Raw genomic sequence first — 27,311 nt, forward strand, 5'->3', positions numbered from 1 at the left:
ATTGTCTTATTTTTCAAAAAGATTGCAGAATATTATTTCTCAAAATTGATCAGATAAACGGGATTCACTTTGCTGGAGAGGATATTGGTATTAGAAACAAATGCAAGGTTAGGTAGAACACAAGTGCATTTCGTTTTTAAACACAGTAAAATGTTACCATATGGCAATTTACCTAATTTGAGTCGATTCTTTAATCTAGCAGGAACTGCCACAAGACGGAAATTGAGAAATATAACCAGTTTTTCTATCAGTTTCAACCAGTTTTCTTCACCAGCATGTATTGGGGGTTGTGGGGGGGGGGGGAACAGTATTACTGAAACCTGAAATAAGAGGTCAGTTTAAGAAAATGTTTTCCACACAATTCTTCCTAAGCACCAAAATTTCAATCTACATCAGCCCTTTCAACAAAAAAAATAAGTCCTCATAGATTTTCATCTACAGCAGCACATTTCCTTTTAAAATAACTATTTTCATATGGAGTGCTGCTTAATTTTTTTCTGTATATACCTTTTTCCCATTCACCAATCTTACTGTAAAATTAGGTAAAGTTAACAGAGGAAAATCAGTTGTGGGTCAGTTTAAATGTGAAGTTCCTCAACAGATTTGTCTCCACATTTATTCACACTGTCTGCTCATTTCTCTTCACAGTAACCTTTGGAGCTATTTAAAGCAACAATAATTTTGAAGAGATCTCATCTCTCTCATACATCAAAGGAGGTTAAACCCTCATCTGTTCTGTCAACACTTCCTCCAGAGGATGGACATCAAGCTTTATTAATGCAACTTCAGAGAGATTTAGTTCCAGAATCTGTTCATTTCATCTCCTGATTCTACACTGGGGGGGAGTCATCTGTTTATCACACACACGCACGCGCACACACACACACATACACACCCACCCACGAAAACTTGCAGTTCACCAACCAGCTTTGAAGGTCATTTTCACTACATTAGAAAAGATCAAAATGTCTTATTGTAACCTTTATGTTCCAAAAAGGAGATTTCTGGGAGCTAAAAGATTTCCAGAAAAAGAACGAAGCAGGTGGAGGGGAAAAAAAGTCTAAATATGTTGGACAAACCAAAAGGGTAAGCATCAGAGCATGCTCAGTTTCACACAAAACCTTCTCTCTGTCACTTCATACACCTTAATCCTCCTTTAAAATAAGTGAGTCGGTGCATGCTTTCATAAAACGTATCTGACCTGGAACAGTACTCCATAAAGACATAGGAGGTTTAGCAACCATGCTGGTCACCTGGGAGAAAGCCTCGTCCTTGGCTGGAATTCACCCCTGCCTAGCAAGCACAAAATCTAGGTACCATTTTTATCACACAGAAGTGATGAAAACATGACGTCAGTGGGACTCAAAGTGGCAAATAAGGCTTGTACTGGTCCTCAACAGAGGGCTGAATTTTCCCTCCTGAGCTACATTGCACTTTCAGTTTACAACAAGCCTATTTCGCTAGGAGGGTGGTGAAGCACTAGAATGGGTTACCTAGGGAGGTGGTGGAATCGCCATCCTTAGAGGTTTTTAAGGCCCGGTTTGACAAAGCCCTGGCTGGGATGATTTAGTGAATATTGGTCCTGCTTTGAGCAACAGATTGGACTAGATGACCTCCTGAGGTCTCCTCCAACCCTAATCTTCTATGATTCTAAGGCCATCTGTGGGAAGGTCCCTTCACCATGGAACTCCCATGTCCCCCTTAAATAACTTTCTGGACATATTACAAATATCATCTTTGTCCTCTAGCATTTGGGGAGGGAGCAGGTTGGTGACTGTGTGGGTGGTTATGGAGATTACTGTAGTGGAAAATAGTGCGAAGCCTGTGCACTATTTATTTTATCATAGTAGCAGGTATGTTTGTGGGGTTGACAGTGATCAAAGTGCCCCAAAAATGTTGGGAGTGTGTGATTAAGTACAGAGATAAAACTAATTGAGGCATTTCATAATATTACAATGTCTCTGAATCTAATCCAAGTCAAAGGTGTCACTTGGCAACCAAACAACAGGACAAAATTATAGTGAGACTGGAAAGACAAACCCTAGAAAAACACAACATGTAACAGGATTCACAACAGAACCCCATTTAGACGGACAACTTTAAATATGCAAGACCAAAAGACAGTCCTGCTTCTATCATTATTATGAACAAGGGTGAGGAATGATTCTTGGCATAGACTTGGGTTTAGATTTTAAGACAGAGTCTATGGGATGAAGATACATCTTCCATAAGTTTTAATGGAAAATTTTAGACTTTTTCTATATATTTTCTTGGAAAATGTCTGTCTAAACCCCCTAGACAGCTTTGAAAATCTCAACCTGACATCATAAAATTATTAAACCGAAACTTAAGGACCCTTAGATCAAGGGGAACAATATGCCAAATCCATTCCTTAAATAAGCAAGGTCCCTTTTGTATATATCCTGGCCATGAGGTCAGCAGGGTGAGAAATGAGTCCACATTCCTAGATCAAAACCAGAATGCCTTCTGCCACTTCAGACAGCAGCTGCTGTTAAGCAGACTTGGTTGAAATACACAAAAAACATCATAAACAATGTTCCATTGTGACATGAAAACCTATGGTGGCTAAATTCAAGAGAGCTTTCATTACTTGCGGAGCAGACCCTGACCTAGTAGTAACCCATTTCAAAATTAGGAATTTTACCGCTAATACTAGGAAACGAATGGCAGTGTCAGGTGGCTGTCAGAGATACTGGAGATTAGATGCTCACTCACATGTTGACTTGACAACCCTCATCACGTCATGTGATTTCTTGGGAGCATAGCACACATGATGGGGAAAACAAAGGCCTTGAATAGAATATTCATCTTTGCTGTTTTTCAGTATGTGGCACTGATGAAGTGCTAGAGTTTAGAAATAGATGGCGAAATGCCCTAAAGACGGGGTCAAAGGTGATGTAGTGGGCTAAGGCACTCATCTCTTAGAGCCCCCATCACCTTCCTGACCCCCCTGACATTTTCTGTCTCAGGGCTCCTGCTCTGTCACACTAAATTTCCTTATGCTTTATCAAAATGACTGCATCTGCCCCTTGGAGGGAGGGTGAAAAACAGAGGCTCCCACTTGTATAAACTTTATTTTCTAATTCCTTAAAGTGACATCCTCCTTAACTGTGTGGGTCTCCTTTCCACCCATGAAAGAAGTCTCCATTTGTTTGTGTTTGGCACGGGAAGCTGAAATCACCCACTCATCTACGTGTAAGGAGAAATCTGGTTCTAAGGTTTTGCTTGAATGTCTTTAAAACCGTAAAAAGGCTCAGGGGCTGTCACCTGGGTGGTTTCCATATCTGACAGTGTCCTTTATTCAAACTCTCTCTCCTTATTCCAAGAAGGATTTTAATATATTCAGGTTTGTGAATAAAAAATGACAAATCTCTATGATTTCTCAGTTTTGCACCCTCTGATCTTTACCCAGGTCTATAAAACATTAAACATTTTTCAATTATTTACTTCATTCCCTTCTTCTCAGTAAGAGAAAAAGTCTGCAGTCTATTATTATTTGTATCACAGTAGCATCTAGAGCAGTGGTTCTCAAACTATTGTACTGGTGACCTCTTTCACATAGCAAGCCTCTGAGTGTGACGCCCCCTTATAAATTAAAAACACTGGTTTATACATTTAACACCATTATAAAAGCTGGAGGCAAAGCGGGGTTTGGGGTGGAGGCTGATAGCTTGTGACCCCCCCCCACGTAATAACCTCACGACCCCCTGAGGGGTCCCGACCCCCAGTTTGAGAATCCTTGATCTAGAGGCTTAGGGCCACATTATGCTAAGCACTGTACACACATAACTGATGGCACTTATATTGCCACCATTACTGTAGTATCTGGGTACCTTACACTTTTCTTTTTTTAAATACACTGATCCTCACAACATCCCTGTGAGGTGGCAAAGTACTATTATCCCCATTTTACAGATGGAGAAAGACTAAGCAACTTGCCTCAGGTCACACAGAAAGCTTCTGGTGGAGAATGGAGTTGAAACCAGGTCATATAAACTGCAGGCTATTGTTCTAACCACTGGACAAGTCTCTCTCTCCAAAGAGCATAGAGTCCAAGTCAGTGGTTTTCAAACTTTTATTCTGAGGACCCAGTTGAAGAAAATTGTTGATGCCCACGATCCAATGGAGCTGGGGATGAGAGTTTGGGGTGTGGAAGAGGCTCAGGGCTGAGGAGTGGGGGTAAGGGCTGTGGGGTGGGGCCAGGGATGAGGAGTTCAGGGTGCAGGAAGGGGCGCTGTGCTGGGGCAGGGGGGTTGGGTGCAGGAGGGGGTCAGGGCTCTGGGCTGGGGGTGCAGTCTCTGGAGTGGGGCCAGGGATGAGGGGTTTGGGGGGGATCAGGGCTGGGGCAGGGGATCAGGGCATGGGGCACGGACTTACGGCCGGTGGCTCCCGGTCAGCTGCACAGCCGGGGTCCAGAGGCATGTTTCCTGTCTGTCCTGGCACCACAGACTGTGCTGAGCCCCAAAAGTCACCAGCAGCAGGTCCAGCTCCGAGGCGGAGGCATGCAAGCAGCTCCGTGCGGCTCTCGCCCACAGGCACCCTTCCCCCCACACCATTCCCATTGGCCGGTTCCCAGCCAAATGGAGTGCGGAGCCAGTGCTCAGGGCGGGGGAGCACATAGAAGCTGCACTGCTTCTGGGGCGCAGCTTGGTGTTGGAACAGGTAGGCACTAGCCTGCCTTGGCTGGGCAGCACTACCGACTGGACTTTTAACATCCCAGTCGACGGTGCTGACCAGAGTGACTCAGTGCATTACATGCTGCAACCCAGTACCGGGTCACAACCTGAACTTGAAAAACACTGGTCTAAGTAACACAGTTTGTTCTCCGGTAAAACCCCCAAAGCCAACAGAAGCTCCACCTGAGGAAAATCTGCAAGACTTGGCTTTAAATATGTAAGTCACTTAACTCATAAGTTCCATCAGCTCAGTTTTATTTTATTTCGCCTGTATGTTGTGATTGGCTTAATTTTGGAATGTGGGATACCCAGAGGCACCCACATCTGTGTATCTGACTTATTATTTGTATTGCGGTAGATTCCCCGTTACGAACCATGGTCCCATCGTTCTAGTTACTGTACAAACAGAAGAAGAAGAAAATCTCTGACTCAAAGAGCTTACAATCTGAGTGAAAGACAAGAAACAACGAAGCCCATCTCCAGACATTTCTTACTGTTTGCCTTAAAAGCCCAGACAAGACCCTCATTGCCCTCCAATATATTCTGAGAGGTGGGTGGGGACCCTTTACAAATTCACCTTGGATCTATCTACTGCCACCATTATGTTTAACAAATGAAGGGGTTTTTTTAACCTATTACTTTAAACTAGACCACCATCATTTTGTTCAATGAAATGAAGATAAAATAGAAAAGATGAACACTTATTCTTGTCTCTTAAAACGAAGCACTCGTTAGAAGTCTGGTCAGCCAACTACAGGGAACCAATGAGCTAGATATAAAAGTAAGGGGGCAAATCCTGATCTCTCAGCAGTTTTATACCAGCATGTATTCAACACACTTCAATGGGCTTGCTCCCAATTTACAGTAGGGTAAGTGACAACAGAATCAGGCTAAACAGCCAGGTCCCCCTAGGCAATTTCTTAAGCTATTCAGGTGCTGTTAGTCTATTCTTGGTACAGAAGGATTATAGTATGCATTAGAGAAATGTGACTTCCAAAGTAAAACCGTAACTTCGCAGGGTGAAATCCAGCTTTCATTCTCACCAGTCAGATGTTTTCTGGCTCTACAGTGGGATTGTAATAGAGCTGAAATTGTATTCTCACAGCAGTTTCCTTGTTATCCTCCCAATGCCATAACTCAACCACTGTGATATATGCTCTGTACCAAGCGTTGCCCAATGAACCTTTCCCCAAGAACGGGAAACTGCAATGCCCGTTTCTTAGCAGCATGTCAGATGGGGGCATATCACACCAGTGCTCTAGAGACTGCACTGGTTCCCAGTTTATTTCAAGGTGCAATCCCATTAAAACCCTTATGGTCCGTATCCTGGAGATCCTCAAGATCCACCTCTCCATACTCTGACCTGAGAGTTGAGATCAGACTAAACAGCAGAGCTGACTGTCACAAGATGTGTAATTAATGAGGCTAGAGGCAGTGTTCTCAGCGGGGGCTGGGGGCTTCTGCTCTGGAATTTACTTCCTCCCCTTGGTCTGAATGAGCCAGACTTAGCTGATCCTCTATACATGTTAAAATGTGCATCTATTTAGTCAAACTTTTTTCTGAGGAAGGTGGGTAAGATTTTACCCAGGCCAGGAAAGTCATTATGATATGATGCCATAAATCCACTGTACACCCACACCTTAAATACTGTGTGCAGTTCTGATTGCCCCATCTCAAAAAAAGATATATTAGAATTGGAAAAAGCACAGAGAAGGGCAACACAAATGATTAGGACTACGGAAGCGCTTCCATATGAGGGGATATTAAAAAGACTGGGGCTGTTCAGATTGAAAGAGACACACCTAAGGGGGTATATCACAGAGCTCTATAAAATTGTGAAGAAAGTGAATGAAGAAGTGTGATTTACCACTCACATATCACAAGAACTAGGGGTCAACCCAATGAAATTAATAGACAGCAAGTTTAAAATAAACATAAGGAAGTATTTCTTCACACAACGCACAGTCAACCTGTGGCACTCACTGCAAGTAGATGTTGTGAAGGCCAAAAGTATAACTGGGTTCAAAAAAGAATTAGATAAGTTCATGCAGGATAGGTCCATCAATGGCTATCAATGGTCAGGGTTGCAACTCCATGCTCTGGTTGTCCCTAAACCTCTGACTGCCAGAAGCTAGGACTGGACGACAGAGAATGGATCACGAGACAATTGCCCTGTTCTGTTCATTCCCTCTGAAGCATCTGGCCATAGCCACTGTTGGACAACAGGATACTGGGCTAGATGGACCACTGGTCTGACCCAAGGGCCTTTCTTACGTTGTTTTAGTGTCAGTCTTTGATAGGAACAATATTTGATCTTTTCTTGTTTTGTTCTGATGCTTTTAAATCATGATTGTTCATGTGTCTAGGGAATAATAAAAAACCAAACATAATCCCCAATCTCAGTTTTTCCAGAAGCTCCACAAACCCAATCTATCTTAACCTTCAGAAACCCAGCATTTCTTAAAACTTTGTTTCATGATTATTTATTTTTCCCAATAAATGTACAGATTATCTTCCCAGCCCATATTTCCAGTTGGTGAAAATAAAAGACAATCAGACATAGGACCTTGAAGGAAGCAGTTAAAGATAAGGAAACTTTATGCTGCCCTAAAATAGCTTCTAGCCACTCTTAAGAATCGAGGACCCTTCAACCACCATAAGGTATCTGAAATACCAACAAAATGGATCACAAGCAGGTCAGACAAACACAAAAGTAAAATGTAAACAGATTTGGCCAGGATGTTGTTGGAAGATATCAGCTACTGCTCACATGCAGGTAGACAAATATACACTTCTCCCAGCCAGGTGAGGAAGGGAGGCAATGGTGAGTGAGGGGGGCGAAGAAGAGGTTTGGAAAGTGAGCCCTCCTCACACTCACCCTGCAATGGCAGCTCCTGTCCCAGGGGGTTGGCCCTGGCTCCCCACTCTGGACATTGCAATCTGCCACATGCGGTTGCAGCACCACTCAGACTTGGCCTGGCCACCCCTCCATCTCGACAGAGTGGCGGCCAGGCCCAATCTGAGTGGTGCTGCAACACCAAACTCCAGGTCACAATGCTCAGAGCAGGGAGCCAGGCCCAGCCACCCTGTGGGACAGGGGTTCTCCCTACGGGGTGAGTAAAGGGCAAACTTGCTCTACACCCCAACCCTCCCCTAGGCCTCTTCTCTGCAACGGGCTGGGATTAGGGTTGCAATGCCAGGTCGGAGGGTGCATATACTTCATGATGGGTTAAAAGAAAAGGGGGGGGGGGCGGGGAAGGGAAATAAGATAAAATGCAGTTGGTGGGTCACCTAAGTAAAAAGTTTGGGAACCACTGCCATATGTCACAGAATTTAGCCCATGTTGATGGGCATATGTTCCTAACAAGTGAAACACTTTTCACAAGGTGTCCTGCTGCTACCATGTAGTATTCCTACACATTCGTTGGGAGTGCGTGTGCGTGTTCAATTATGAACAAATTTAAACTATAGTAAAGCCAAATAGGAGTAGCCAACATAGAAGGAGAGTGCCAAGATGCAATGCGTCTTGGCAACATTAAAGCAGCAGAGCAGTTGCAGGCAACGGCCCTAATAAAGGCCTGGATATTAGGATTCAGTCCTAAAAAGATGTATGATTTTGGATGCAAGGAAGGGAAGAACAGCACCAACGTACAGTGGCAATGGAACCTAACCAAACATCCAATACCCCACAGCACTACCGAGAGATTATTTCGTCTCCTTAATACTCTCATCATATTATTTCATGAAAACACACGCAACAGCTGTCACAGGGAAGATGTAAGATCAGGAATGGGAGGTTATTTATTGAGCACCAACACGCTTGGGACTGTAGATCACATAAAATGAAGACTCACTGCAGGAGAGCACTTGAGTATGCGCGTAAGTGTGTGAGCAGTCCAATTAATGCCCTGGGCCACTTAGTCCTTAATACTCACATCATAAAATTATGAAAGGACTCAAGTGCTTTGCTGGATCAGAGCCTAACCAAAGAAACCTGAACAACTTGGAACAAGACCTGAAGTACAAGAGCATCTGTATTTCAAAAAGTGGTCTAGAACCTGAAAAGCTTGAGAACAATTGCAGTAACATATATAGCTTTTGGTCTGTGGTGCATGTGATTTAAATAATGTTAAAGAGTTCTTATGATCATTTAACATTACTAGCTTAACCATCTGGTCCAGATTCTCAGCTTCAAAAATAACGTGAAGCTAATTTCAAAACTCCAGACAGTTACAGAGATAACCAGATCTAAACTGTTAGCAGTTTTAAAGCAACATGCTATTGCTTGCCCCACAGATCATTTGAGACAATTTCCCACCACAGGAGAGGTAGCTGAGGGTACTTCAGCTGAACCAGCCCTCATAGAGCAGATTCAAAGCTGGATGCAGGCCTTCTCCTCATGCATCTGACCAGCTACAAGGTGGGTATGGTGATATGGACCCGAGTGGGGACTTCAAAATCTTTGACCCCTCTCCTTATGTGGTGAATTTGCACTTAACCTGAGTTGTCCATAGCTACAGAAGAAAAAGGCAACATTTGCCCCAAAATTAAATGTTCATCTCTTAACCTTTAAAAATAAGATAGGCTGTCTGAATTTAGTATATGCAACCCTCTGGAATAAAAGAATAATTCCACTGCACTGGCATTTTGAATGGTCATCGCAAAGATCTTTCAAATTTCACCTTAAAACCTAATTACTGTCTAGTCTTTTGTACAGCAGATAAAAATTGGTGTACTATCCAGCAAGTTTAGAACAAGAGCATTTTGAAAATGTATTTGTTTGCTTCACTTTACACACACACACACGTCAAATGCATATTTCCTAATTTCAGAAAAGCTTTTGGGTAGGAGTGTGACGTATCAGTAATTTCTTTAATATATAAAGTGAAATAAAACCTACATCTAATGAGACACTCATCGCAGGGTCATGCAGGTCTAGGCTTGTGAAGTTCAAGTACAGAACAAATGAAGTTTCTCACCTAGCAACACCAAGGAATACATTTTCAGAAGGCAGGCAGCACTTTGGCAGGTGCAAGTGTCGCCAGCAAAAATTTGTATGTACATTTTTGCACACATTAAGGGTACGTCTACACTGCAATTAGACACCCACAGCAGGCCCATGGCAGCTGATTCAGATTCGTGGGGCTCAGCTTAAGGGGCGGTTTAATTGAAGTGTAGACTTCCAGGCTCGGGCTTGAGTGCAGGGTCCAGAGCTTGGACTACGGCCCAAGCCCAGAAGTCTACACTGCAATTAAACAGCCCTGCAGTCCAAGCCCAAGTCAGTGGCATGGGCCAGCTGTGGGTGTCTAATTGCCATGTACACATACCCAAAATGAGTTGCACAAAGCTGAATACTGCCATCATAGATGTGGAAAGATGTACAAGTAGTCAGACTTACGCTTGCAATTCATTTTTCCAATGAGTTATTCCCAACCATGTTTGCGGGCTATGGATCTCAATAAAGCAATATAAAACAAGGGAAAAAATCAGCTAGTTCAGAACCTTTGAATGTCATTGCTACAGCTCCCAGATGGGAACATCATTTGCCTCTTTACCCAAAACAAATGGTCAAATTACCATTTTGTCCTTGAGCCAACCTATACCAAATGAAACTGCATTTCATTTATAACCAAAGGGGGAAAAACCACAAAGCACTACAGAGCAATCTGCAGAGCCCATGTGTACCAAATGATTAGCTGCTCTGGAATCACAGCAAGGTGAAGGCCTCTTTAGCACTTCACCTACATAGTGCTGGAGGCATCATGTGGTTAGCCAAGTCTCTCCACAAGGACAAGGCCACGAAGGTTAAACGTAACAGGCATTTCTCGCATCTGTGAAAGGCTTTGTCCAACGTGTTGACACTGCAGTTTATATATAAGAAGTGGTTATTAAAACAAGTTCATAATTCAACAGAGCGAGAGCTGAAGTAGATGTCCTGCTTGCCAACTTTCTATCTTGGAGACCTAGTACCCAATTCAGTCCTAGCCTAAACAGATGCAACTTCTAGCTGGAGTTTGCACATCCTTACACCAAGGCTGGAATTGCCCCTGGAATTAGTTTCAAGATACAGGTGAGAGCACTAACAAAAGTGAGTTTTGTATATTTATTGTGTATATCTATTGCTATTAAATACTTTTGAGTGTCCCAGAGCGTGTTGGGATGAGTGTCTAGTTCCAGCCTTTAAAGAATATGACACACTTTGGTCTCGGCCTGCTGGGGCAGAGCTTGCGGGGAGAAGCAGAAAATATTTCCATAGCACATCCACAGTATTTCTGACCCTAGCCAGTGCTTTCAGTCCCTCACTTTCAGGAGCAACAAACACCCAATGATATTATACAAGAATACTTCTCTTCCTTTTGCTTGTGAAAAATACCCTTGTTTAAGAAGTTAAACTGTTCTCTTCCAGACACCGACAGCACAAAGTTATCTACAATGATCACTGCCTTTAAATACTATTCACTGATGAGTCATCTCTCCAGATGGACTGAACACTCTTATTTTTATTCTGTTATTCCTACTTCATACTCCCCAAGCAGATTGTAGGTCCCCCACATCTCTGGTGTACAGTGCAAATTAACAGCTGATTACCTAGAAGCAACTCTGAAAATTGAACAGCTATATCATTTCTTGCTCTCCCTCTTATTTTAACTGGATATTACACTAGCAAGTATTCGTTAAACTGAATTGCAAGGCTCTTCATGTCTCCAACTGCACATTAAATAATACAATAATATATAATATAGTGCGGGTTCTTCAGATTCCAAGCCATTAGTAGATGCTCCATGCATTTGCTAATCAGGTAATCCAACTGCTGTGGCCCAGGTTTTCAGAACTGCATGAAATGTGCACGCGCACACACACACAGAGCTATGCACAAGAGAAACGTCAATCTGCGTAAACATGAGTGCTAAACATATATGCAAGTCACATACCTACTTTTGCGCGCACACACACACACACACACATATTTTCTTAAGCATTTGGAGCTATATTTCTTCTCAAGTTAAATGAGAGATTTCAGTGAACGAACTAGTCACAGCACTAGCTGCCAGGAACTTCTGAGCAACCATCCCAGCAAAAACCTGCAACTTGGTCCTTGGCAAATCGGTGTTATAGTTTCCTCATCTACAAAATGGGGATAATATTTACCTACCACACTTCTGGTGTCTAAAGGCAACATCACATGGGACCCCGTAAGAAAGGACATGTGCTCCATAAAGCTATGGATTTACTAACTGCAATTTTTAAGTTACCAATACCCCATCAATATTTCTACACCCATCTAGGGTTGTTACCTGTCCAGGTTTTTCCAGGGTAGACCCTTTTTTGAGGTAGCTGTCCTGGGAAATTCATAAGGATGCTCAACACACACTGCTAGCTATCTAGTTTTTTGGGCTCGGGATCATCCCAGATATCCCCTTTTTTGTACCTGAGGTGATAACTTTAGACACATGCCTCAAGATGAATTTTAAAACGCTCCAAGAAACACAAGCAATATTTTTTGTTTTGTTTTTGTTTCTTTTCCAGGGTAAGCTTTCCTTATCGGATAGTGAGGCTCCGGTTCAGCAAAGCCCTTCAGCCCATACTTAAAGTACACAAGTAGTCCCACTCAAGTCAAAAGGGATTATTCATATGCTAAAATTTAAATATGGACTGAAGTGCTTTGCCAAAATGAGGATCTGAATTCTTATTTTGGATTCTTCCATGGCCACTCTAAGAGGCTCTTTTTCTCTTTTCCCGCAATTTAAAAAACCTTGCTCAAACAGGAAATTTACCAATATTGGTTTTGCATAGACGATCTTCAATTAGCAGACTACACATGGTTTAGTTACAAGAGGCAGGCATGGTTAGTATGGAACGGGGAAACAAAGATCACTCTTATTTTGGACCTACTTATTTTCCTCCCAACCTCACCTGCCAGAACTTAGCTGATCTACAGGTCTAAACATATCAGAAGCTTCCACTGTTAGAATCTTAGTGGAAAAATAACTCACCAATACATTTCGCTAGTCTTCACCTCCTTCCCAGCAAGTAATTACCACAGTATTATAGAAGATTTTTAAAATCAGAAATACTACCCTGGTTAAACTATATTTCTTTTCCTAAAACCTCCAATCAGACACTGGAGAGCTGTACCCTGACAATATTGCTCCAAGAATATGTGAGATTAAAAGCATCAAAACAAAATGCACAAAACACAAAGCCCTCCTGATATCCCTACCATCAGCATGTTTACCTGACCTTATTTAAATGGAGACAAACAACTGTACAAAGGAATCAAGCTCCCTAGCATCTCCGAAATGGAATGTAATAATGCACAAAATAAATAAGATAGAAATATTAGTCTATACACATATTGCTCTCACAGGCCCCAATCCATCCAGGTGCTGAGCACTTCATCAGACACACTGGATACCCTCAACTTCCTCACAGGAAGTACTTGAAACCTGATAGGCTCAGGGCCAAAAAGTATTCCAATTACCTGAGCTCCTACTTGCCACATCACAAGGTTCTTCAATGATCTGTGTGACATTTTCTTATTAAAGGAGATACCAGAATGTGAACTTTTGTACTTTTTAGAACACTTTCAAGAGAAAAATGTGTTATATTTAGCAGCTATATGGTCTCCCTCCTCCACATACGTGGTTACTAGCAATAAGAGTTGACAATTTTTAAACCAGAGGTCTCTAATTTTTCATTTCCACTTTAATTCTTAAAATTTAACCATGCATTAAAAAAAAAATGAAACTTGGTGTTTGATGGAAGCAGGGAACACATTAGATGGAAGTGGGTGATGCAATGAAAAAGCTTCCTTCTGGGCTCAGTAAAGATGTTCTGGAAGGTGCAAAACGGTAACCTCAGACAACTCATTGGAATAATGTAACATTTACCACACAGAGTTAACCAAGAATCCTAAGGACCTTTTTTTATGCAGTTCATGTGGCAGATGTTCATACAGCTCATGGCACTCTCAGCTGAAGTACCACCTTTGAGATTTATTCCCCACTGCAGTCCAGATAGATTTGCAAAATTTCAGGGCAAATTGCAGGAACCTTTTATTTCACTTAGCATATTGTCAGTTCTTATCTGATATACGTCCAATTTATTTTGTTTGCTTGTTTCATTCAGGTTTTGATTTGACTTGTTTTGTTCTTGTCTAGCAGGTTTTCTAATCAAATGTATACCAGTTAAAGTTTCTGTTTTCAAGTCACTTCCTGCTGGGAAAACTTCAAGCACCTGCTTCTCCGGTTTATCAAGAAGGTAGCTTCTGGAATTGACCCTCTTGTCTTGGTATGTCAGGGTCTGGAAATAGCTTTCTGCACATGCTGTAAAATCCAGCCCCTGCCTCTGGCATTTGTAAAGGTCAGTGGATAAGATAGAATCTTGGATCCTTGGTTATCATTTGGTGAGTTATTTCTTATTCAACAAAGGAACTGCCATATTGGGTCAGATCAATAGAGCCCAGCACAGATACAAAATGTGTATCTGCATCAGATCCATGATCCACAAAAATGGTCCACGGATTTGAAGGGCTATACAGAGCAATGGTCCACCTAATCCAGTACAGTCTCACCAATGCTGACCATTAACAAGTGCTTCAGAGGAAGGTGGAAGAAATGGCCAATTATTGGATAACCTACCCCCAGGGAAAGTAGCCTCCAAATCCCAATAGTTAGAGGTTGACTTATGCCCTAGAACAAGAGACTTTATATCCATTCCATAAGCCTAGGACTTTTAAAATAATTTCTTATAGCAACTCTGGATGTTCTTGTTAACCACGGCATTGCCTAATCCTTTTTTTTTTTTTTTTAATCCTGCTAAAAGAGGACAAGCATGGTGAGGCAATCATCATGCAAATCCACAGATGTTAAATACTTTCTCCAAATTACCATTCAAAGTTCCGTCCACACCTTCGAGGAGCAACCGGTCGGAAAATTCCTAACAACTTGTGCCCATGAACTAAATGCAATTCACTCCATCTGAAGCAATAACAGGGACCAGTGCTTGTAATGCTGATCTGTTTATAATATTTCTGCCTGCCACTCCTGTTCTTTTGTCAGATTTCTGCAGCATGGCGAGGATACAATTAATAGTTTCTTGGTGACTGATTCAAATTGCAAAAAATACCCGACTGATAACGTTCAGGGCCAATCTAGCTGCAGTTGCCTGGGAGCCACACCCCTGTGAACTAATGCAGTCACCCTCTGATGGAGCTATACTCTGCGGGAATGCAGGGAATGGGCAGAGGACCCCAGAACCAGCACACTGCCCCCACTCAGACAGATCCGGCCTCCTGCAGATCTCGAGAGCCATGGGTTTTGGAGCTGAACTGCTCTCCATCCCTCAAAGGCTGAAGGGGGTAATCGTACCCCTCCTCCCCATATCTGAACAACCCAGGAAAAATCAAATATTTCTTCTGAAGAAGGTGGATAGATTATACACACATGCATACGTGTACACATGCAAACATACGCCAAGAACTACAAGTGAGCAATCAAAAATGAAAAACACACAGTACATTAACTCAAAGCCTGTCTTTCTAAAAGTTCCTTACTCAAACCCTACACTCTTGCACAAAGGGGATGGTCTTGCTCTGCATGAATAAGCGATAAAAGAAGCTCCTATTGCCCCAACATAGCCCATACTACCCTGAACCCTGTATGACATATTTTACCTTTGTGTAGTCTACAAATTACCTCTTACAGCCAGCCAAGATACTGCTTCCACTTGCTGGAGACAGGACACAGCCAATAAGCCAGCCCACCCTTGGTATAGAAAGGTAGTGATGAAATCAGAACACCAAATATTCCTTTCAGAGTAACAGCCGTGTTAGTCTGTATTCGCAAAAAGAAAAGGAGTACTTGTGGCACCTTAGAGACTAACCAATTTATTTGAGCATGAGCTTTCGTGAGCTACAGCTCACTTCATCGGATGCATACCGTGGAAACTGCAGCAGACTTTATATACACACAGGGATCATAAAACAATACCTCCTCCCACCCCACTGTCCTGCTGGTAATAGCTTATCTAAAGTGATCATCAAGTTGGGCCATTTCCAGCACAAATCCAGGTTTTCTCACCCTCCACCCCCCCCCCCCCCCCCCACACACACACACACACACAAAAACTCACTCTCCTGCTGGTAATAGCCCATCCAAAGTGACCACTCTCTTTAAAATGTGTATGATAATCAAGGTGGGCCATTTCCTGCACAAATCCAGGTTCTCTCACCCCCTCAACCCCCTCCAAAAAACACACACACAAACTCACTATCCTGCTGGTAATAGCTCATCCAAAGTGACCACTCTCCCTACAATGTGCATGATAATCAAGGTGGCCATTTCCAGCACAAATCCAGGTTTTCTCACCCCCCCGCCCCCAGACTGTTCTGGTTAAACTTGGATTTAGACTTGGAGAGTGGTCAGTTTGGATGAGCTATTGCCAGCAGGAGAGTGAGTTTGTGTGTGTATGGGGGTGGGGGGGTGAGAAAACCTGGATTTGTGCTGGAAATGGCCCACCTTGATTATCATGCACATTGTAGGGAGAGTGGTCACTTTGGATGAGCTATTACCAGCAGGATAGTGAGTTTGTGTGTGTGTTTTTTGGAGGGGGGTGAGGGAACCTGGATTTGTGCAGGAAATGGCCCACCTTGATTATCATGCACATTGTGTAGAGAGTTGTCACTTTGGATGGGCTATTACCAGCAGGAGAGTGAGTTGGGGGGGGGGGGGGGTGGAGGGTGAGAAAACCTGGATTTGTGCTGGAAATGGCCCAACTTGATGATCACTTTAGATAAGCTATTACCAGCAGGACAGTGGGGTGGGAGGAGGTATTGTTTTATGATCTCTGTGTGTATATAGGTTTCAGAGGAACAGCCGTGTTAGTCTGTATTCGCAAAAAGAAAAGGAGTACTTGTGGCACCTTAGAGACTAACCAATTTATTTGAGCATGAGCTTTCGTGAGCTACAGCTCACTTCATCAGATGTTTACCGTGGAAACTGCAGCAGACTTTATATACACACAGAGAATATGAAACAATACCTCCTCCCACCCCACTGTCCTGCTGGTAATAGCTTATCTAAAGTGATCAACAGGTGGGCCATTTCCAGCACAAATCCAGGTTTTCTCACCCTCCACCCCCCCACACAAATTCTCTCTCCTGCTGGTGCTAGCCCATCCAAAGTGACAACTCTTTACATAATCAAGTCGGGCTATTTCCTGCATAGATCCAGGTTTTCTCACATCCCCCCCACCCCCATACACACACAAACTCACTCTCCTGCTGGTAATAGCTCATCTAAACTGATCACTCTCCAAGTTTAAATCCAAGTCTGCTGCAGTTTCCACGGTATGCATCCGATGAAGTGAGCTGTAGCTCACGAAAGCTCATGCTCAAATAAATTGGTTAGTCTCTAAGGTGCCACAAGTACTCCTTTTCTTTTTTCCAAATATTCCTGTTTACACTGGCTGGTTATGAGTGATAACCATATTAGAAAAAGTAAAATAGCTAAGAAATTAGCATGAGCGAAATATACAAGGGGAAAAAAAGTTTCCATGACCAGGACTTGAGCAAAAAAAAAACATGCAAAAAAATAAAGTGGGAATATTAGGAATGTAACCATCTTCAAAACTTCTTTTAAAGCAGACAAAAGTGTAGCCATTTGTTTTACTCTTCCCTGCAACAGAAGAAACCATTTTAAAGGACAGTGCTTTTATATGTCAATATCAAATCAGGGTGTGGTTGGTACTGACTTTGTATGAAAACCAAGTAAGAATTTCATCCAATTAACAGATTTTTTTTTCTTAATATAAGATCATTGAACAATGCTATCGAAAGTCGCAGGAAAAGCAGATCTCTGGTCTCCTGGCAGCTTTTCCCATTCGTTAACAATCCTCCTTCAGATGCACAGCCACAAAGGTTCAAAGGTCACTGGAGCCTTTGTACTCAATTCTAATGGCAGTTACAAACAAACTTTTGTTCCTGTTTCTTCAATGAAATAAGCTGCAGCAGTTACAATGACTGAACTTTACATCTGAGGCTTGCATGTGCATCAATCAACTGAAGGACTCTGGAATCTCATTTACACTTCAGCAATAAATCATCAGAATACTCTATGAAATAAAATCAATTATTGTTTATTGAGTCAACTGCAAGAACACATATTACACTTCTACTTGAACATAAATGTGCAGGAAGAATCTATTGTAGATTATTTTTTAAGAAATACTTAACATCATGGTGTTTAAGAAATGCTCTTTTTCCTGAACACATTTTTTTAAATTATTGTTCACTCATTCATATTTTTATACCATAAATCTCACTTGTTTTAGAGTAAAAAAATAAAGTGACAAGTCTGTGATGGTGACTTTTTAAATAGTGTATTTGCAATATTTTTAAAAAATGCAATTGTCTTAAAACATAAGCATTCTATACACACACACACACACACACACATATATGTATATACACAAACTTATTCTAGAAAGGAAAAATCCTGTATATAAATAATGTAACTCAAAACAACATTTTGCAAGTTATTGCAAGAAGTTGCTCAACTATAATCACACTTCCTCAGTTCCAGGTACGGAAGTTTTAACAATATTTTGAAATATACTGTCAGTCATTTCAATTGCAATTTTAAATGTTTTTTTTTTAAAGGAAAAAACAAGTTTACCCAATAGTTTCTAGAGTCTAATAGGTTTCAGAGTGGTAGCGGTGTTAAGCCTGTATCAGCAAAACAATGAGGAGTCCTTGTGACACCTTAGAGACTAAGAACTCCTCGTTTTTGTTTGTTTGTTTTTTTAAGAGTCTAATAGAATTTTTTTTAACTGCCATTTTAAGTAAAAGAAAAAGCTTCCTGAATTTAAAAACAATATATATTCAGACTACACTTTTAAAAAGACTAATTGTTCCTAGCAGAGGTGAGTCAACTCTCTAGACATGCATCTCCCAAGAAGTACAACACAAAAGATATCAAAGCAATTTTAAAAATACAGCATTATAGATTAGCTATTGTGAAATCAAAGGTAGGCATTCATAATCAAAAGAGTAAAAGGGTAAAGCCCAGCAAACATACAAGGGCTCTACCAACAAGCAGACAAACCCTTTCTGAACACTGTCTTAAGTACATTTTCCTCACTGCAACCCTGCTTCCATTCCCACTTTAGTTAACAAAAAAACCTCCCAAGAACTTCAGTAGGACACGATCAAGTCACCTTTTGACTGAGGCTACATCAGCGCTATAGAATTCCGCTGGCATACAAATGTTGCTCAAGGGTGTGAAGAGATGTGATCTTTGACCGACATAGATATGCCAGTAAAAGCACCCAGTATAGATGCAGTTATACTGGCAAAACTAAACATTTGCCAGTATAGCTTGTTTCACTTGGGGGGGGGGGGGAAACATAGAATAAGCTATGCTGGCAAAAATCACTGTTCTGCTGGTATAAACGGAGTCTACACTAGGAACGGGCAAAGTGCCCTAGAGCAGACCTGGCCTAGGGCAGTCATATCTTTTTTTTCCAGCACCAGGTTGATGTGACCAATGTTTATACTTACATAACGAAACATACATCTCACTTCCAGGAAACAGTAGGGGCCAGATTTTCATTTATTAGATAAGCTCCTAGTGGGATTTTTAAAAGCAATTAAGCACCCAAATCCTATTGAAATGAAGGCACCTAGACACTTCTGAAAATCCCACCAGGAGATTAACTGCATTTTAGGTGACGAAATAAGACTTTGAAAATTTGGTCCTAACTTCCCCAAAGTCTCTTCCCAGTGAGTTTTTCCTAAATTAAATAAGTTCCTTCCCCTCCCCTCACAGGCTGCCTTCTATATCCATATTGTTTTCTTCTCCTACCTGCTTTGCCTGTATTTTTTTCTCTCTTCTCCTCCCCTTGCGTGACGTCAGCCTGCAATGCGACAGCTCCAGTTGAAAGAATCAAACCAGTTCCGTCTCCAAAATCCTGCTGCCTCTGTCTTGTTTTCACGCTGGTGCCAAAAGGCATCCAACTTCTTCTCTAACACTAAGCACTGTGTCTATTTTTCCAGTGTGCTCCCATGTGACTGCGATATGGCACAGTGACTGAAGAATTCATCTGATCATTTTCAGATAACATAGTTAGCAAAATAAATTAGAGAAAACTGCTTCTTGATTAGCAGCAAGCATTCTATGAGGCAATTTGCTCTGCTGATCAAGGCAATTTAAAGTCTAAGGCTATGTCTACAGTACAGTTTATGTCGGCATAACTTGTATCGCTCAGGGGTGCGAATAAACCACCCCCCTAAGCGATACAAGTTACACTGACATACGAACTGGTGTGGACAGTGCTATGTTGTCAGGAGAGCTGCCCCCACTTATACAGCTACTGCCACTCATGGAGGTGGTTTTATTATGCCAAGAGGAGAGAGTTCTCTCCTGTTGGCATAGCACATCCTCACCAGACAAGCTGCAGTGCTGTCTGCGTAGATGAGCCCTAAGTATCTTGCTTAAGTGAGCCCCAGAAATCTTTAAAATCCAATAGAAAAGTTAACTTTAAAACTTAAGAGATTTGTTTAGCAAGTGATCAATATAACTCCAATAACGAGCTACACAGAAGATTAAACACAGTTCTCCTCAGGAGGGAATATTAAAACTGCTCGTAACAAGCTAATACAACTAAGAGTAACTTTTAACAAGACTAAAAGAAAAGGAGTACTTGTGGCACCTTAGAGACTAACCAATTTATTTGAGCATGAGCTTTCGTGAGCTACAGCTCACTTCATCGGATGCATACCGTGCATACCGTGGTGTGTATATAATGTTTTCTGCAGTTTCCACGGTATGCATCCGATGAAGTGAGCTGTAGCTCACGAAAGCTCATGCTCAAATAAATTGGTTAGTCTCTAAGGTGCCACAAGTACTCCTTTTCTTTTTGCGAATACAGACTAACACGACTGTTACTCTGAAACCTTTTAACAAGACTGATTACTTCGATTTGCCAATTAGTATATAATAATAAAACACACAGCATAGCATTTTTCTTCCATATATCTCAAAGCACTTTACAAAAAGGTAGATATAGATCATTATCTGCCTTCTTTATAGATGAGGAAACTGCGTTAAAGAGAGGCAAAGTGATTTTGCCCAACGTCTCTTAGAATGTATTAGTGGCAGAACCTGAAACAGAATTCAGCTCTTTGAAGTGACACTCAGATCCATAATCTTCCAGTTTCTAACATTACTGTAACAGCTACAAAAGAATGATCATTTTTAATTGTTTTTAATGTAACCGTAACAGAGAAGCTGCAAAGACAATATACTGAGCAACACAGCAGTTCATTGATCAGTAATGTATGTTGAAATGTTGTTTCAGTTAGCAGTCCTACCACAAACCGCCAACAATAAGATGAGCTGGTCAGAAGCCACAGCCTATGCAGCCACAGAAGCCAGACAGGAATACAAATGTGGGTTTTTAAAATAAGCTAAAGCAATAAAATTATTATTTGTCTATGAAAGCCACAGGGATAGTTTCTGATCTCAATTTCACCACTGCAAATACATAGCTACTTCACACATACACCTGCATAACTGAAATGAGAATCTTGCCCAACAATAGTAAATTTTGAGTGAGCACATAATACCTATGGTTAATATGTGAATATTCAAAATAATATCAATTCTATCTCATTCATTAACCTCTTAGTAGTTACTGCTGTGCTTAAACTAACAAACTAGATACACGAATAAGCACACAAGTACAGTATATATGGAGAATGTATTTGATTGATTACAGTGTTTATCAACTTAAACAATCAGAAGCTAATTAACAATGCATTTCATGACTAGGTAATAATTTTTCTTCCTGGAGAAAATCAGATTGAAAAAGTCAACACAAGCTTAAACATAATTATCTTCTGTCCACCACTGGTGAAGTAAATCCAATTCGGTAACTAGCTGAAAGGGCAGTTTGTATTTACTTCATACTCACTTCTCAAGGATGAAACATATTACAACACAAAATGTACTATGAATATGATATGATGGTCTAGTAAAGTACACATGGATCCCAGCAGCAGAGAAAGCAACTTAAATAAAACTCAAAAAGGTCTGGTAATAGTCCCACAACCAACCAGTGACTGACCGAATGTGGTAACCTAGTCCATGAGGGTGGATCTCTGCACTCGCGTAGGCGCCAGCTAACAAGGGGCTTACACCATGTATAAAAGTTTCTGTAACACGCAAAACTTAAAGCTTTAATAAGTAAAACTCAGACTTTTCTATTAACTGAAATTTTATCTCTTGGAAATAAAAATTCTGCTCAAACTTTATATTCATTTTCACACACACACACGAGTTTTTTCATCTATACCTCTTATAGTGCTTTACAAAGCTGGGTAAATAGCACTGTCTCAATTTTCAGATGGAGAAACCGAGGCAGGAACACAAGCAGTCGCTGGCAGAGGTAGGAATAAAATCCAGGTCTCCCGACTAGCAGTACAATGCCCCATGAACTGAACAATGCTAGCTCCCCTCTGCCTTCCTACTCCTCCACTTATCATGAGTATTTAAAATTGATTTTTTCCTCCACAATAATTAAGTCATTTTACTGGTTCTGCCTAACACATCAAGAACAATCAAAAGACACCTATTTGTTTTCACCTCTCTCAATTACCTACTTTAAACATTTTAAATGTTAATAGTACAAATGAATAATTTCAACCAAGTAGAGCTCTGGGTTAGCATATAGTTACTGATGCAGAGTTCAAGTTCTTACTTAGGTCATGTGGGGAAATATGAATTTGGTGGAATTCATCCCAGCCCCCACCCCATTCAAGTCCATAATAAAGTTACCAAATAAGCAATAACACATTATGACTGCCTCAGCTCACTCAAGTCCCACGACTGGAATAGAAGGGAGTACTAAGAGTCAGGATTGAGGTAGAGGGGTACAGCTGTGTGAGGAAGCTTATAAAGCACATGTCCACATTATCCCTGGCTGATGCCACACGGGTATAGGCCCACATGAACCACTCAAGTTTTTAAAAGAAAATCCCCTCAGGTTTTTAAAAGAAAAATTTACTAATGTCTCTTTTAACCTTCCACCATTTTATACCTCTCCATTACTCAGCAGTGTGCTGGCAGACCTTGAATCATCTTAAATGTCTTGTAACTAACAACCGAGAGCAATAACTCTTACAAACCTCACGAACAGTGGAGATGGAAAGGAACTATTACACACGATGTGCTGCCAATATTTTAGCAGGCATCTGCAATTAAAATAGTCCCCCCATTCACAATGAAACCAGCAACCTCGGGGCACTTGTTTGATGAGGATTGGAGTCTATTCATATTTTTCTCCTTTAAACAAACTCTCTCTCATGACCATAAGCAAGAAGGGAGCACCACCTACCAAACACATATTTTTGGAAATATTATACCTTGGTTCCTGAAAGATACGCTGAATATACTGAAAGCATAACACAGTGTCCAACTTGCATATTTTGAAATGGAGAGGAAAGTCACGGGGATCCTCTCCCATGATACGTTTTGACATTTGGTGCAATCAAATGGCAAAATATTTGCTTCTCAAATATGTCTGTGCTATATGAGCACCAGGGATAACAGCCAATGAAGGACTGTTCCCTATTAGTGCTTTATCCAAGCAAAGACATAAGACGTCCCAAGCAAAGAGATTCCACCACTTTCCTTGGGAGTCTATTCCACAACCTAACTGCTGTCACAGTCAGGTTGTTTTTTTCCCGGATGTTCAAGGACAATTGTATTTATGCCTACTTCCCATCACAGGAAACCTCAAATCTAAAATCCAGGAAGGACAGTTACAGTTTATGATCCATTTTCAGGTGACATATTATACTTCAATGTCTTGTTAACAACATGCATAAAGGTAAAGGTTAGTGGCCATTCGGATTAAGATAGGTGCCCACGTGACAACTGTGCAGATCATTCTCAAATTTCACTGGCAACTTCAAACACTTGACCAGCAACTTTATTTTGAGCACACAGTTTTCATATCAAGAGAGCATGCTGCAATATTGAACTGCAAGTTAATTCAGTTAAACTAATTTGCTTCTGTCAATGCAGCAATATTCCAGTACATTATGTACACCGCATTATTGTTTTAATTATGTAATTGCCTCCAAACACTAGGTCTTCTACAATGCATACTGCAAGACTGTCACTCTATTTTTCTCCTTTTAGCTTCCCAATCATTAAATACCCTCAAAGGAATAATTTTTGATTCTTCCAGATGGTTACAATATGTTCAAACTTTATAAATCCATCAAACAGACAAGAGTAGATTGTGATATAGCATAAAATGGCCTTGGAAAACGGTCATGAAAATTTAGCAGCCCAGGCTCAAAATCAACTTGCTTACTATAATGAGTACAATAATAATAATAAAAAAAAGTGTATGACATATTACTCAAAATATTTGACATATTATTAGTCAAAATAAATTGCCTAGGGGGAGCAAGCACATATTTGCAAAACTGGAATAAAAAGACATCTGTGTGGAAGGAAATAAATTGTATGATCCTAAATAAGCATGTTAGGAGGTCTGTGTCTATCCTAAGAAAATGGATGCATTTATCCCATGCTCAATCCTCAAGTCCACTACCATGATTTGAACATTTTGAACAGGCATTGTTACAACAGCCTTGGAAGCCCAAGCTCAGGAGCCTGTATCAGTGAAAGAAGAATGTTCTTACCACACTGGAAAATACAATTTATTTTTAACTTTCTTCTATAAAAATTCAACAGTTATATAACTTAAGAGAACTTTCTACTTGCCATTTCCTTCATTCCACTTAATAGCACTCCCAGCATACACAATATTAGCCATTACAGTAAACTGGGCTCATATCCCCAGCTAAGGCCTCCTGAGTCTCTGTCCAAAGTGCTGTTTTGTTGCACTGGCTCAGATGGAAAGGAGGGGGTAAGAAATGGGGAAGGAAGAAAAATTATTGTAGTCTATAAGTATCAGCACATATGTTCAGTTTGATGCAATAGAGCAGGGCTCCAGGCAAAAGCGGAAGGAGACAGGACCTTAAGTCTGGGTAAGCGCCAAAGCCAGGGAAAGAATCAGAACACGCTGACAGCCTTGAAAATGCTCCGTAGAGGTCTCAACAGCAATTAAACTCCCAATTTCCTTTATGCTCAGACAGAAGCAATTGCCCAACTCAACCCAGCACCTTCAATGACTGAGCCCAAAATTTCTATTTTTTTCCTCAAATACTAAAGTCAGTAGAAGTGCTTCAAATTCAATATGAAAGCTAACTAAGGAATGCCTACTGATTTAACACACACTCTCTCAAAAATTTGTGCGTGTGAACAGTGAGATGCCCATTTAGTGTAGTTCCATATCGTGTGTTTTTCATAGCACAGATCTTGACTATAAAATGCCCTAATAATCCAAGAAAGTTTGTGGATGTTGAATGCAGCTGAAAAGAACTAAAAAAACTCTCAGAAGAAACCAATTTAAAAATATCACAAAGGACACTTTAAACAATAAAAAAAGGAAGAGCTATGTAGAAACGCATCATAGAAGCTGCATGTTAGCCAAAGAGTACAATGCTGTCTTTCCAATGTTTAAAAAGCATTATCATTAAACGCATGCACTTTGAAATCCCAATTATCCCTTTCTTAACAAATAATCTCCTGGGGTTTAAAATTTTATTGCATCTAGAGATGCTGCTCCTCCGCTTACTGAAAAAAGAAAAGGAGGACTTGTGGCACCTTGGAGACTAACCAATTTATTTGAGCATAAGCTTTCCTGAGTTGCATCCGATGAAGTGAGCTGTAGCTCACGAAAGCTTATGCTCAAATAAATTGGTTCGTCTCTAAGGGGTGCCACAAGTCCTCCTTTTCTTTTTGCGGATACAGACTAACACGGCTGCTCCTCTGAAATCTGCCTACTGAGGAGCCCGCGATGGGGACTAGACAGAAAGACTCAAAAGCAAGAGCCAGGAGTTGAAGATAAATACAAAACAAACTTTGTTTTTGTTTTTTTTTTACAAACAGAAAAGAGTATACAATGCACTAGCTGTGCCTGAACGTTCAGATTTATTTATAAATAACAAAAGAAATATTGACATTACCCAGAGTCAACAGGGCAAACACTTGGGGAACACACAAAAACAAGCTAGAATTCAATGAAAGCTTATCACTGAGTCACGGCAAAGAGCACCGATTCACTGCAGGAGAATCGCGCGGAAGCCCTCGTAAAAAGGGAAGTCGCTTTTTCTTACCTCCAAAGCATTAAATTCTAGCCCGAGAATGGCAGATTGCAGCTTGCCAGGGCAGGGACTTTCCTTCCACTCCCGCTCGCTGCACACGAATGAGCCAGGCAGAGGCCAACAAAAATTCAGCGACTCCTGCCCCTTTCCTCACGGCAACCGGCGCTGCGCCTCACAGGCGGGCTCTGCCGGCGCGACCCTGGAACAAGGCAGGATTTCTAGCCCCGCCTGACCTGAAGCGGGGCGACAGCGCCGGGACTCCTACCCCGGGCACCCAGCAGCGGGAGCGGCCCGCGGCCCCTTTCAGGGCTCCCAGGCGCGGGGGGCGCCAAGCCGGGCTGCGCGCGGGCCCCGCGCCCCAGCTCCCGACCGGCGCCTCGCGCAGGCTGCCCGGGAGATACCCCCTCCCGCCGCCGCCGCCGCCCCTGCCCGCTTACCTCGCCCCGCCGCGGCGCCCGGGCCGCGCTCCGCCCGCCTAGCGGCCGGGCCTGGCCGGGCCCCCGGCGCGCCGCATCCTGCCGCCCCGGCCAGGCGGGCTCCGCGCGGGCTGGACCCCTGAGGCGTTGGGGGGGGGGGGGCGGTGAGCGAGCTGGGCCGGCGGCTCCGCGCGCTGCCTGGGGGACCGTCCGGGCGGCGAACGGCCGCGCCAGGGCAGGAGGGGGGGGGGGCGCCCACGCGCACGCCGGGCCGGGAGCCCCGCCCCGCCCTCGCCCTCGCGGGAGGTGCGGAGCCGGGCTGGGGGGCCGGGCACTGCGGAGATGGGGGATCTCTGTGGGAGAGGGAGGGGGCTGGGCACTGGGGGGCTGCGGGGCTGTATGGGAGGAGCCGGGCACTATGGGGGGGGGGCAGTTGTGTGGGGACTGTAGGGGGAGCTGGGCACTGGGAAGGTGGGGGGCTGTGTGGGAGGGTGTGGGGGGTCTGTATGGGCACTGGGAGGGGGCTGGGCACTAGGGTGTGGGGGACTGTATGGGAGGAGCTGGGCACTATGGGGGAGTAGTTGTGTGGGGGCTGTATGGGGAGCTGGGCACTGGGACGGTGGGGGGCTGTGTGGGAGGAGCTGGGCACTAGGGTGTTGGGGGGCTGTGTGGGAGGAGCTGGGCACTATGGGGGGCAGTTGTGTGGGGGCTGTATGGGGAGCTGAGCACTGGGAAGGTGGGAGGCTGTGTGAGAGGGGCTGGGCACTAGGGTGTTGGGGGTCTGTGTGGGTACTGGGGTGATGGGGGCTGTATGGGAGGAGCTGGGCACTATGGGGGGCAGTTGTGTGGGGGCTGTATGTGGAGCTGGGCACTGGGAAGGTGGGGGGCTGTGTGGGACGAGCTGGGCTCTATGGGGAGTAGTTGTGTGGGGGCTGTATGGGGAGCGGGCACTGG

The 27,311-nt window shown here is 42.6% G+C and overlaps 1 protein-coding gene across 3 annotated transcripts in view; it reads right to left on the bottom strand.

The window, feature by feature from the left end:
• The window catches only part of ARHGAP32 (Rho GTPase activating protein 32), a 400,497-nt gene extending 374,071 nt beyond the window's left edge, over positions 1-26,426 (bottom strand). For 2 of the 3 annotated variants that reach the window (XM_075122285.1, XM_075122286.1), the window contains exon 1: positions 25,954-26,141. In XM_075122285.1, the coding sequence (XP_074978386.1) occupies positions 25,954-25,964 (11 nt within the window). In that variant the 5' untranslated portion in view covers positions 25,965-26,141. Of the gene's footprint in view, positions 1-25,953; positions 26,142-26,378 lie in introns of those variants that run through there. The other variant, XM_048827358.2, reaches the window with a different exon arrangement.
• Between the last annotated feature and the right edge of the window lie 885 nt (positions 26,427-27,311).

This window comes from Caretta caretta, chromosome 22 (assembly GCF_965140235.1).
Source record: "Caretta caretta isolate rCarCar2 chromosome 22, rCarCar1.hap1, whole genome shotgun sequence".
Classification (NCBI taxonomy): Eukaryota; Metazoa; Chordata; order Testudines; family Cheloniidae; genus Caretta; species Caretta caretta.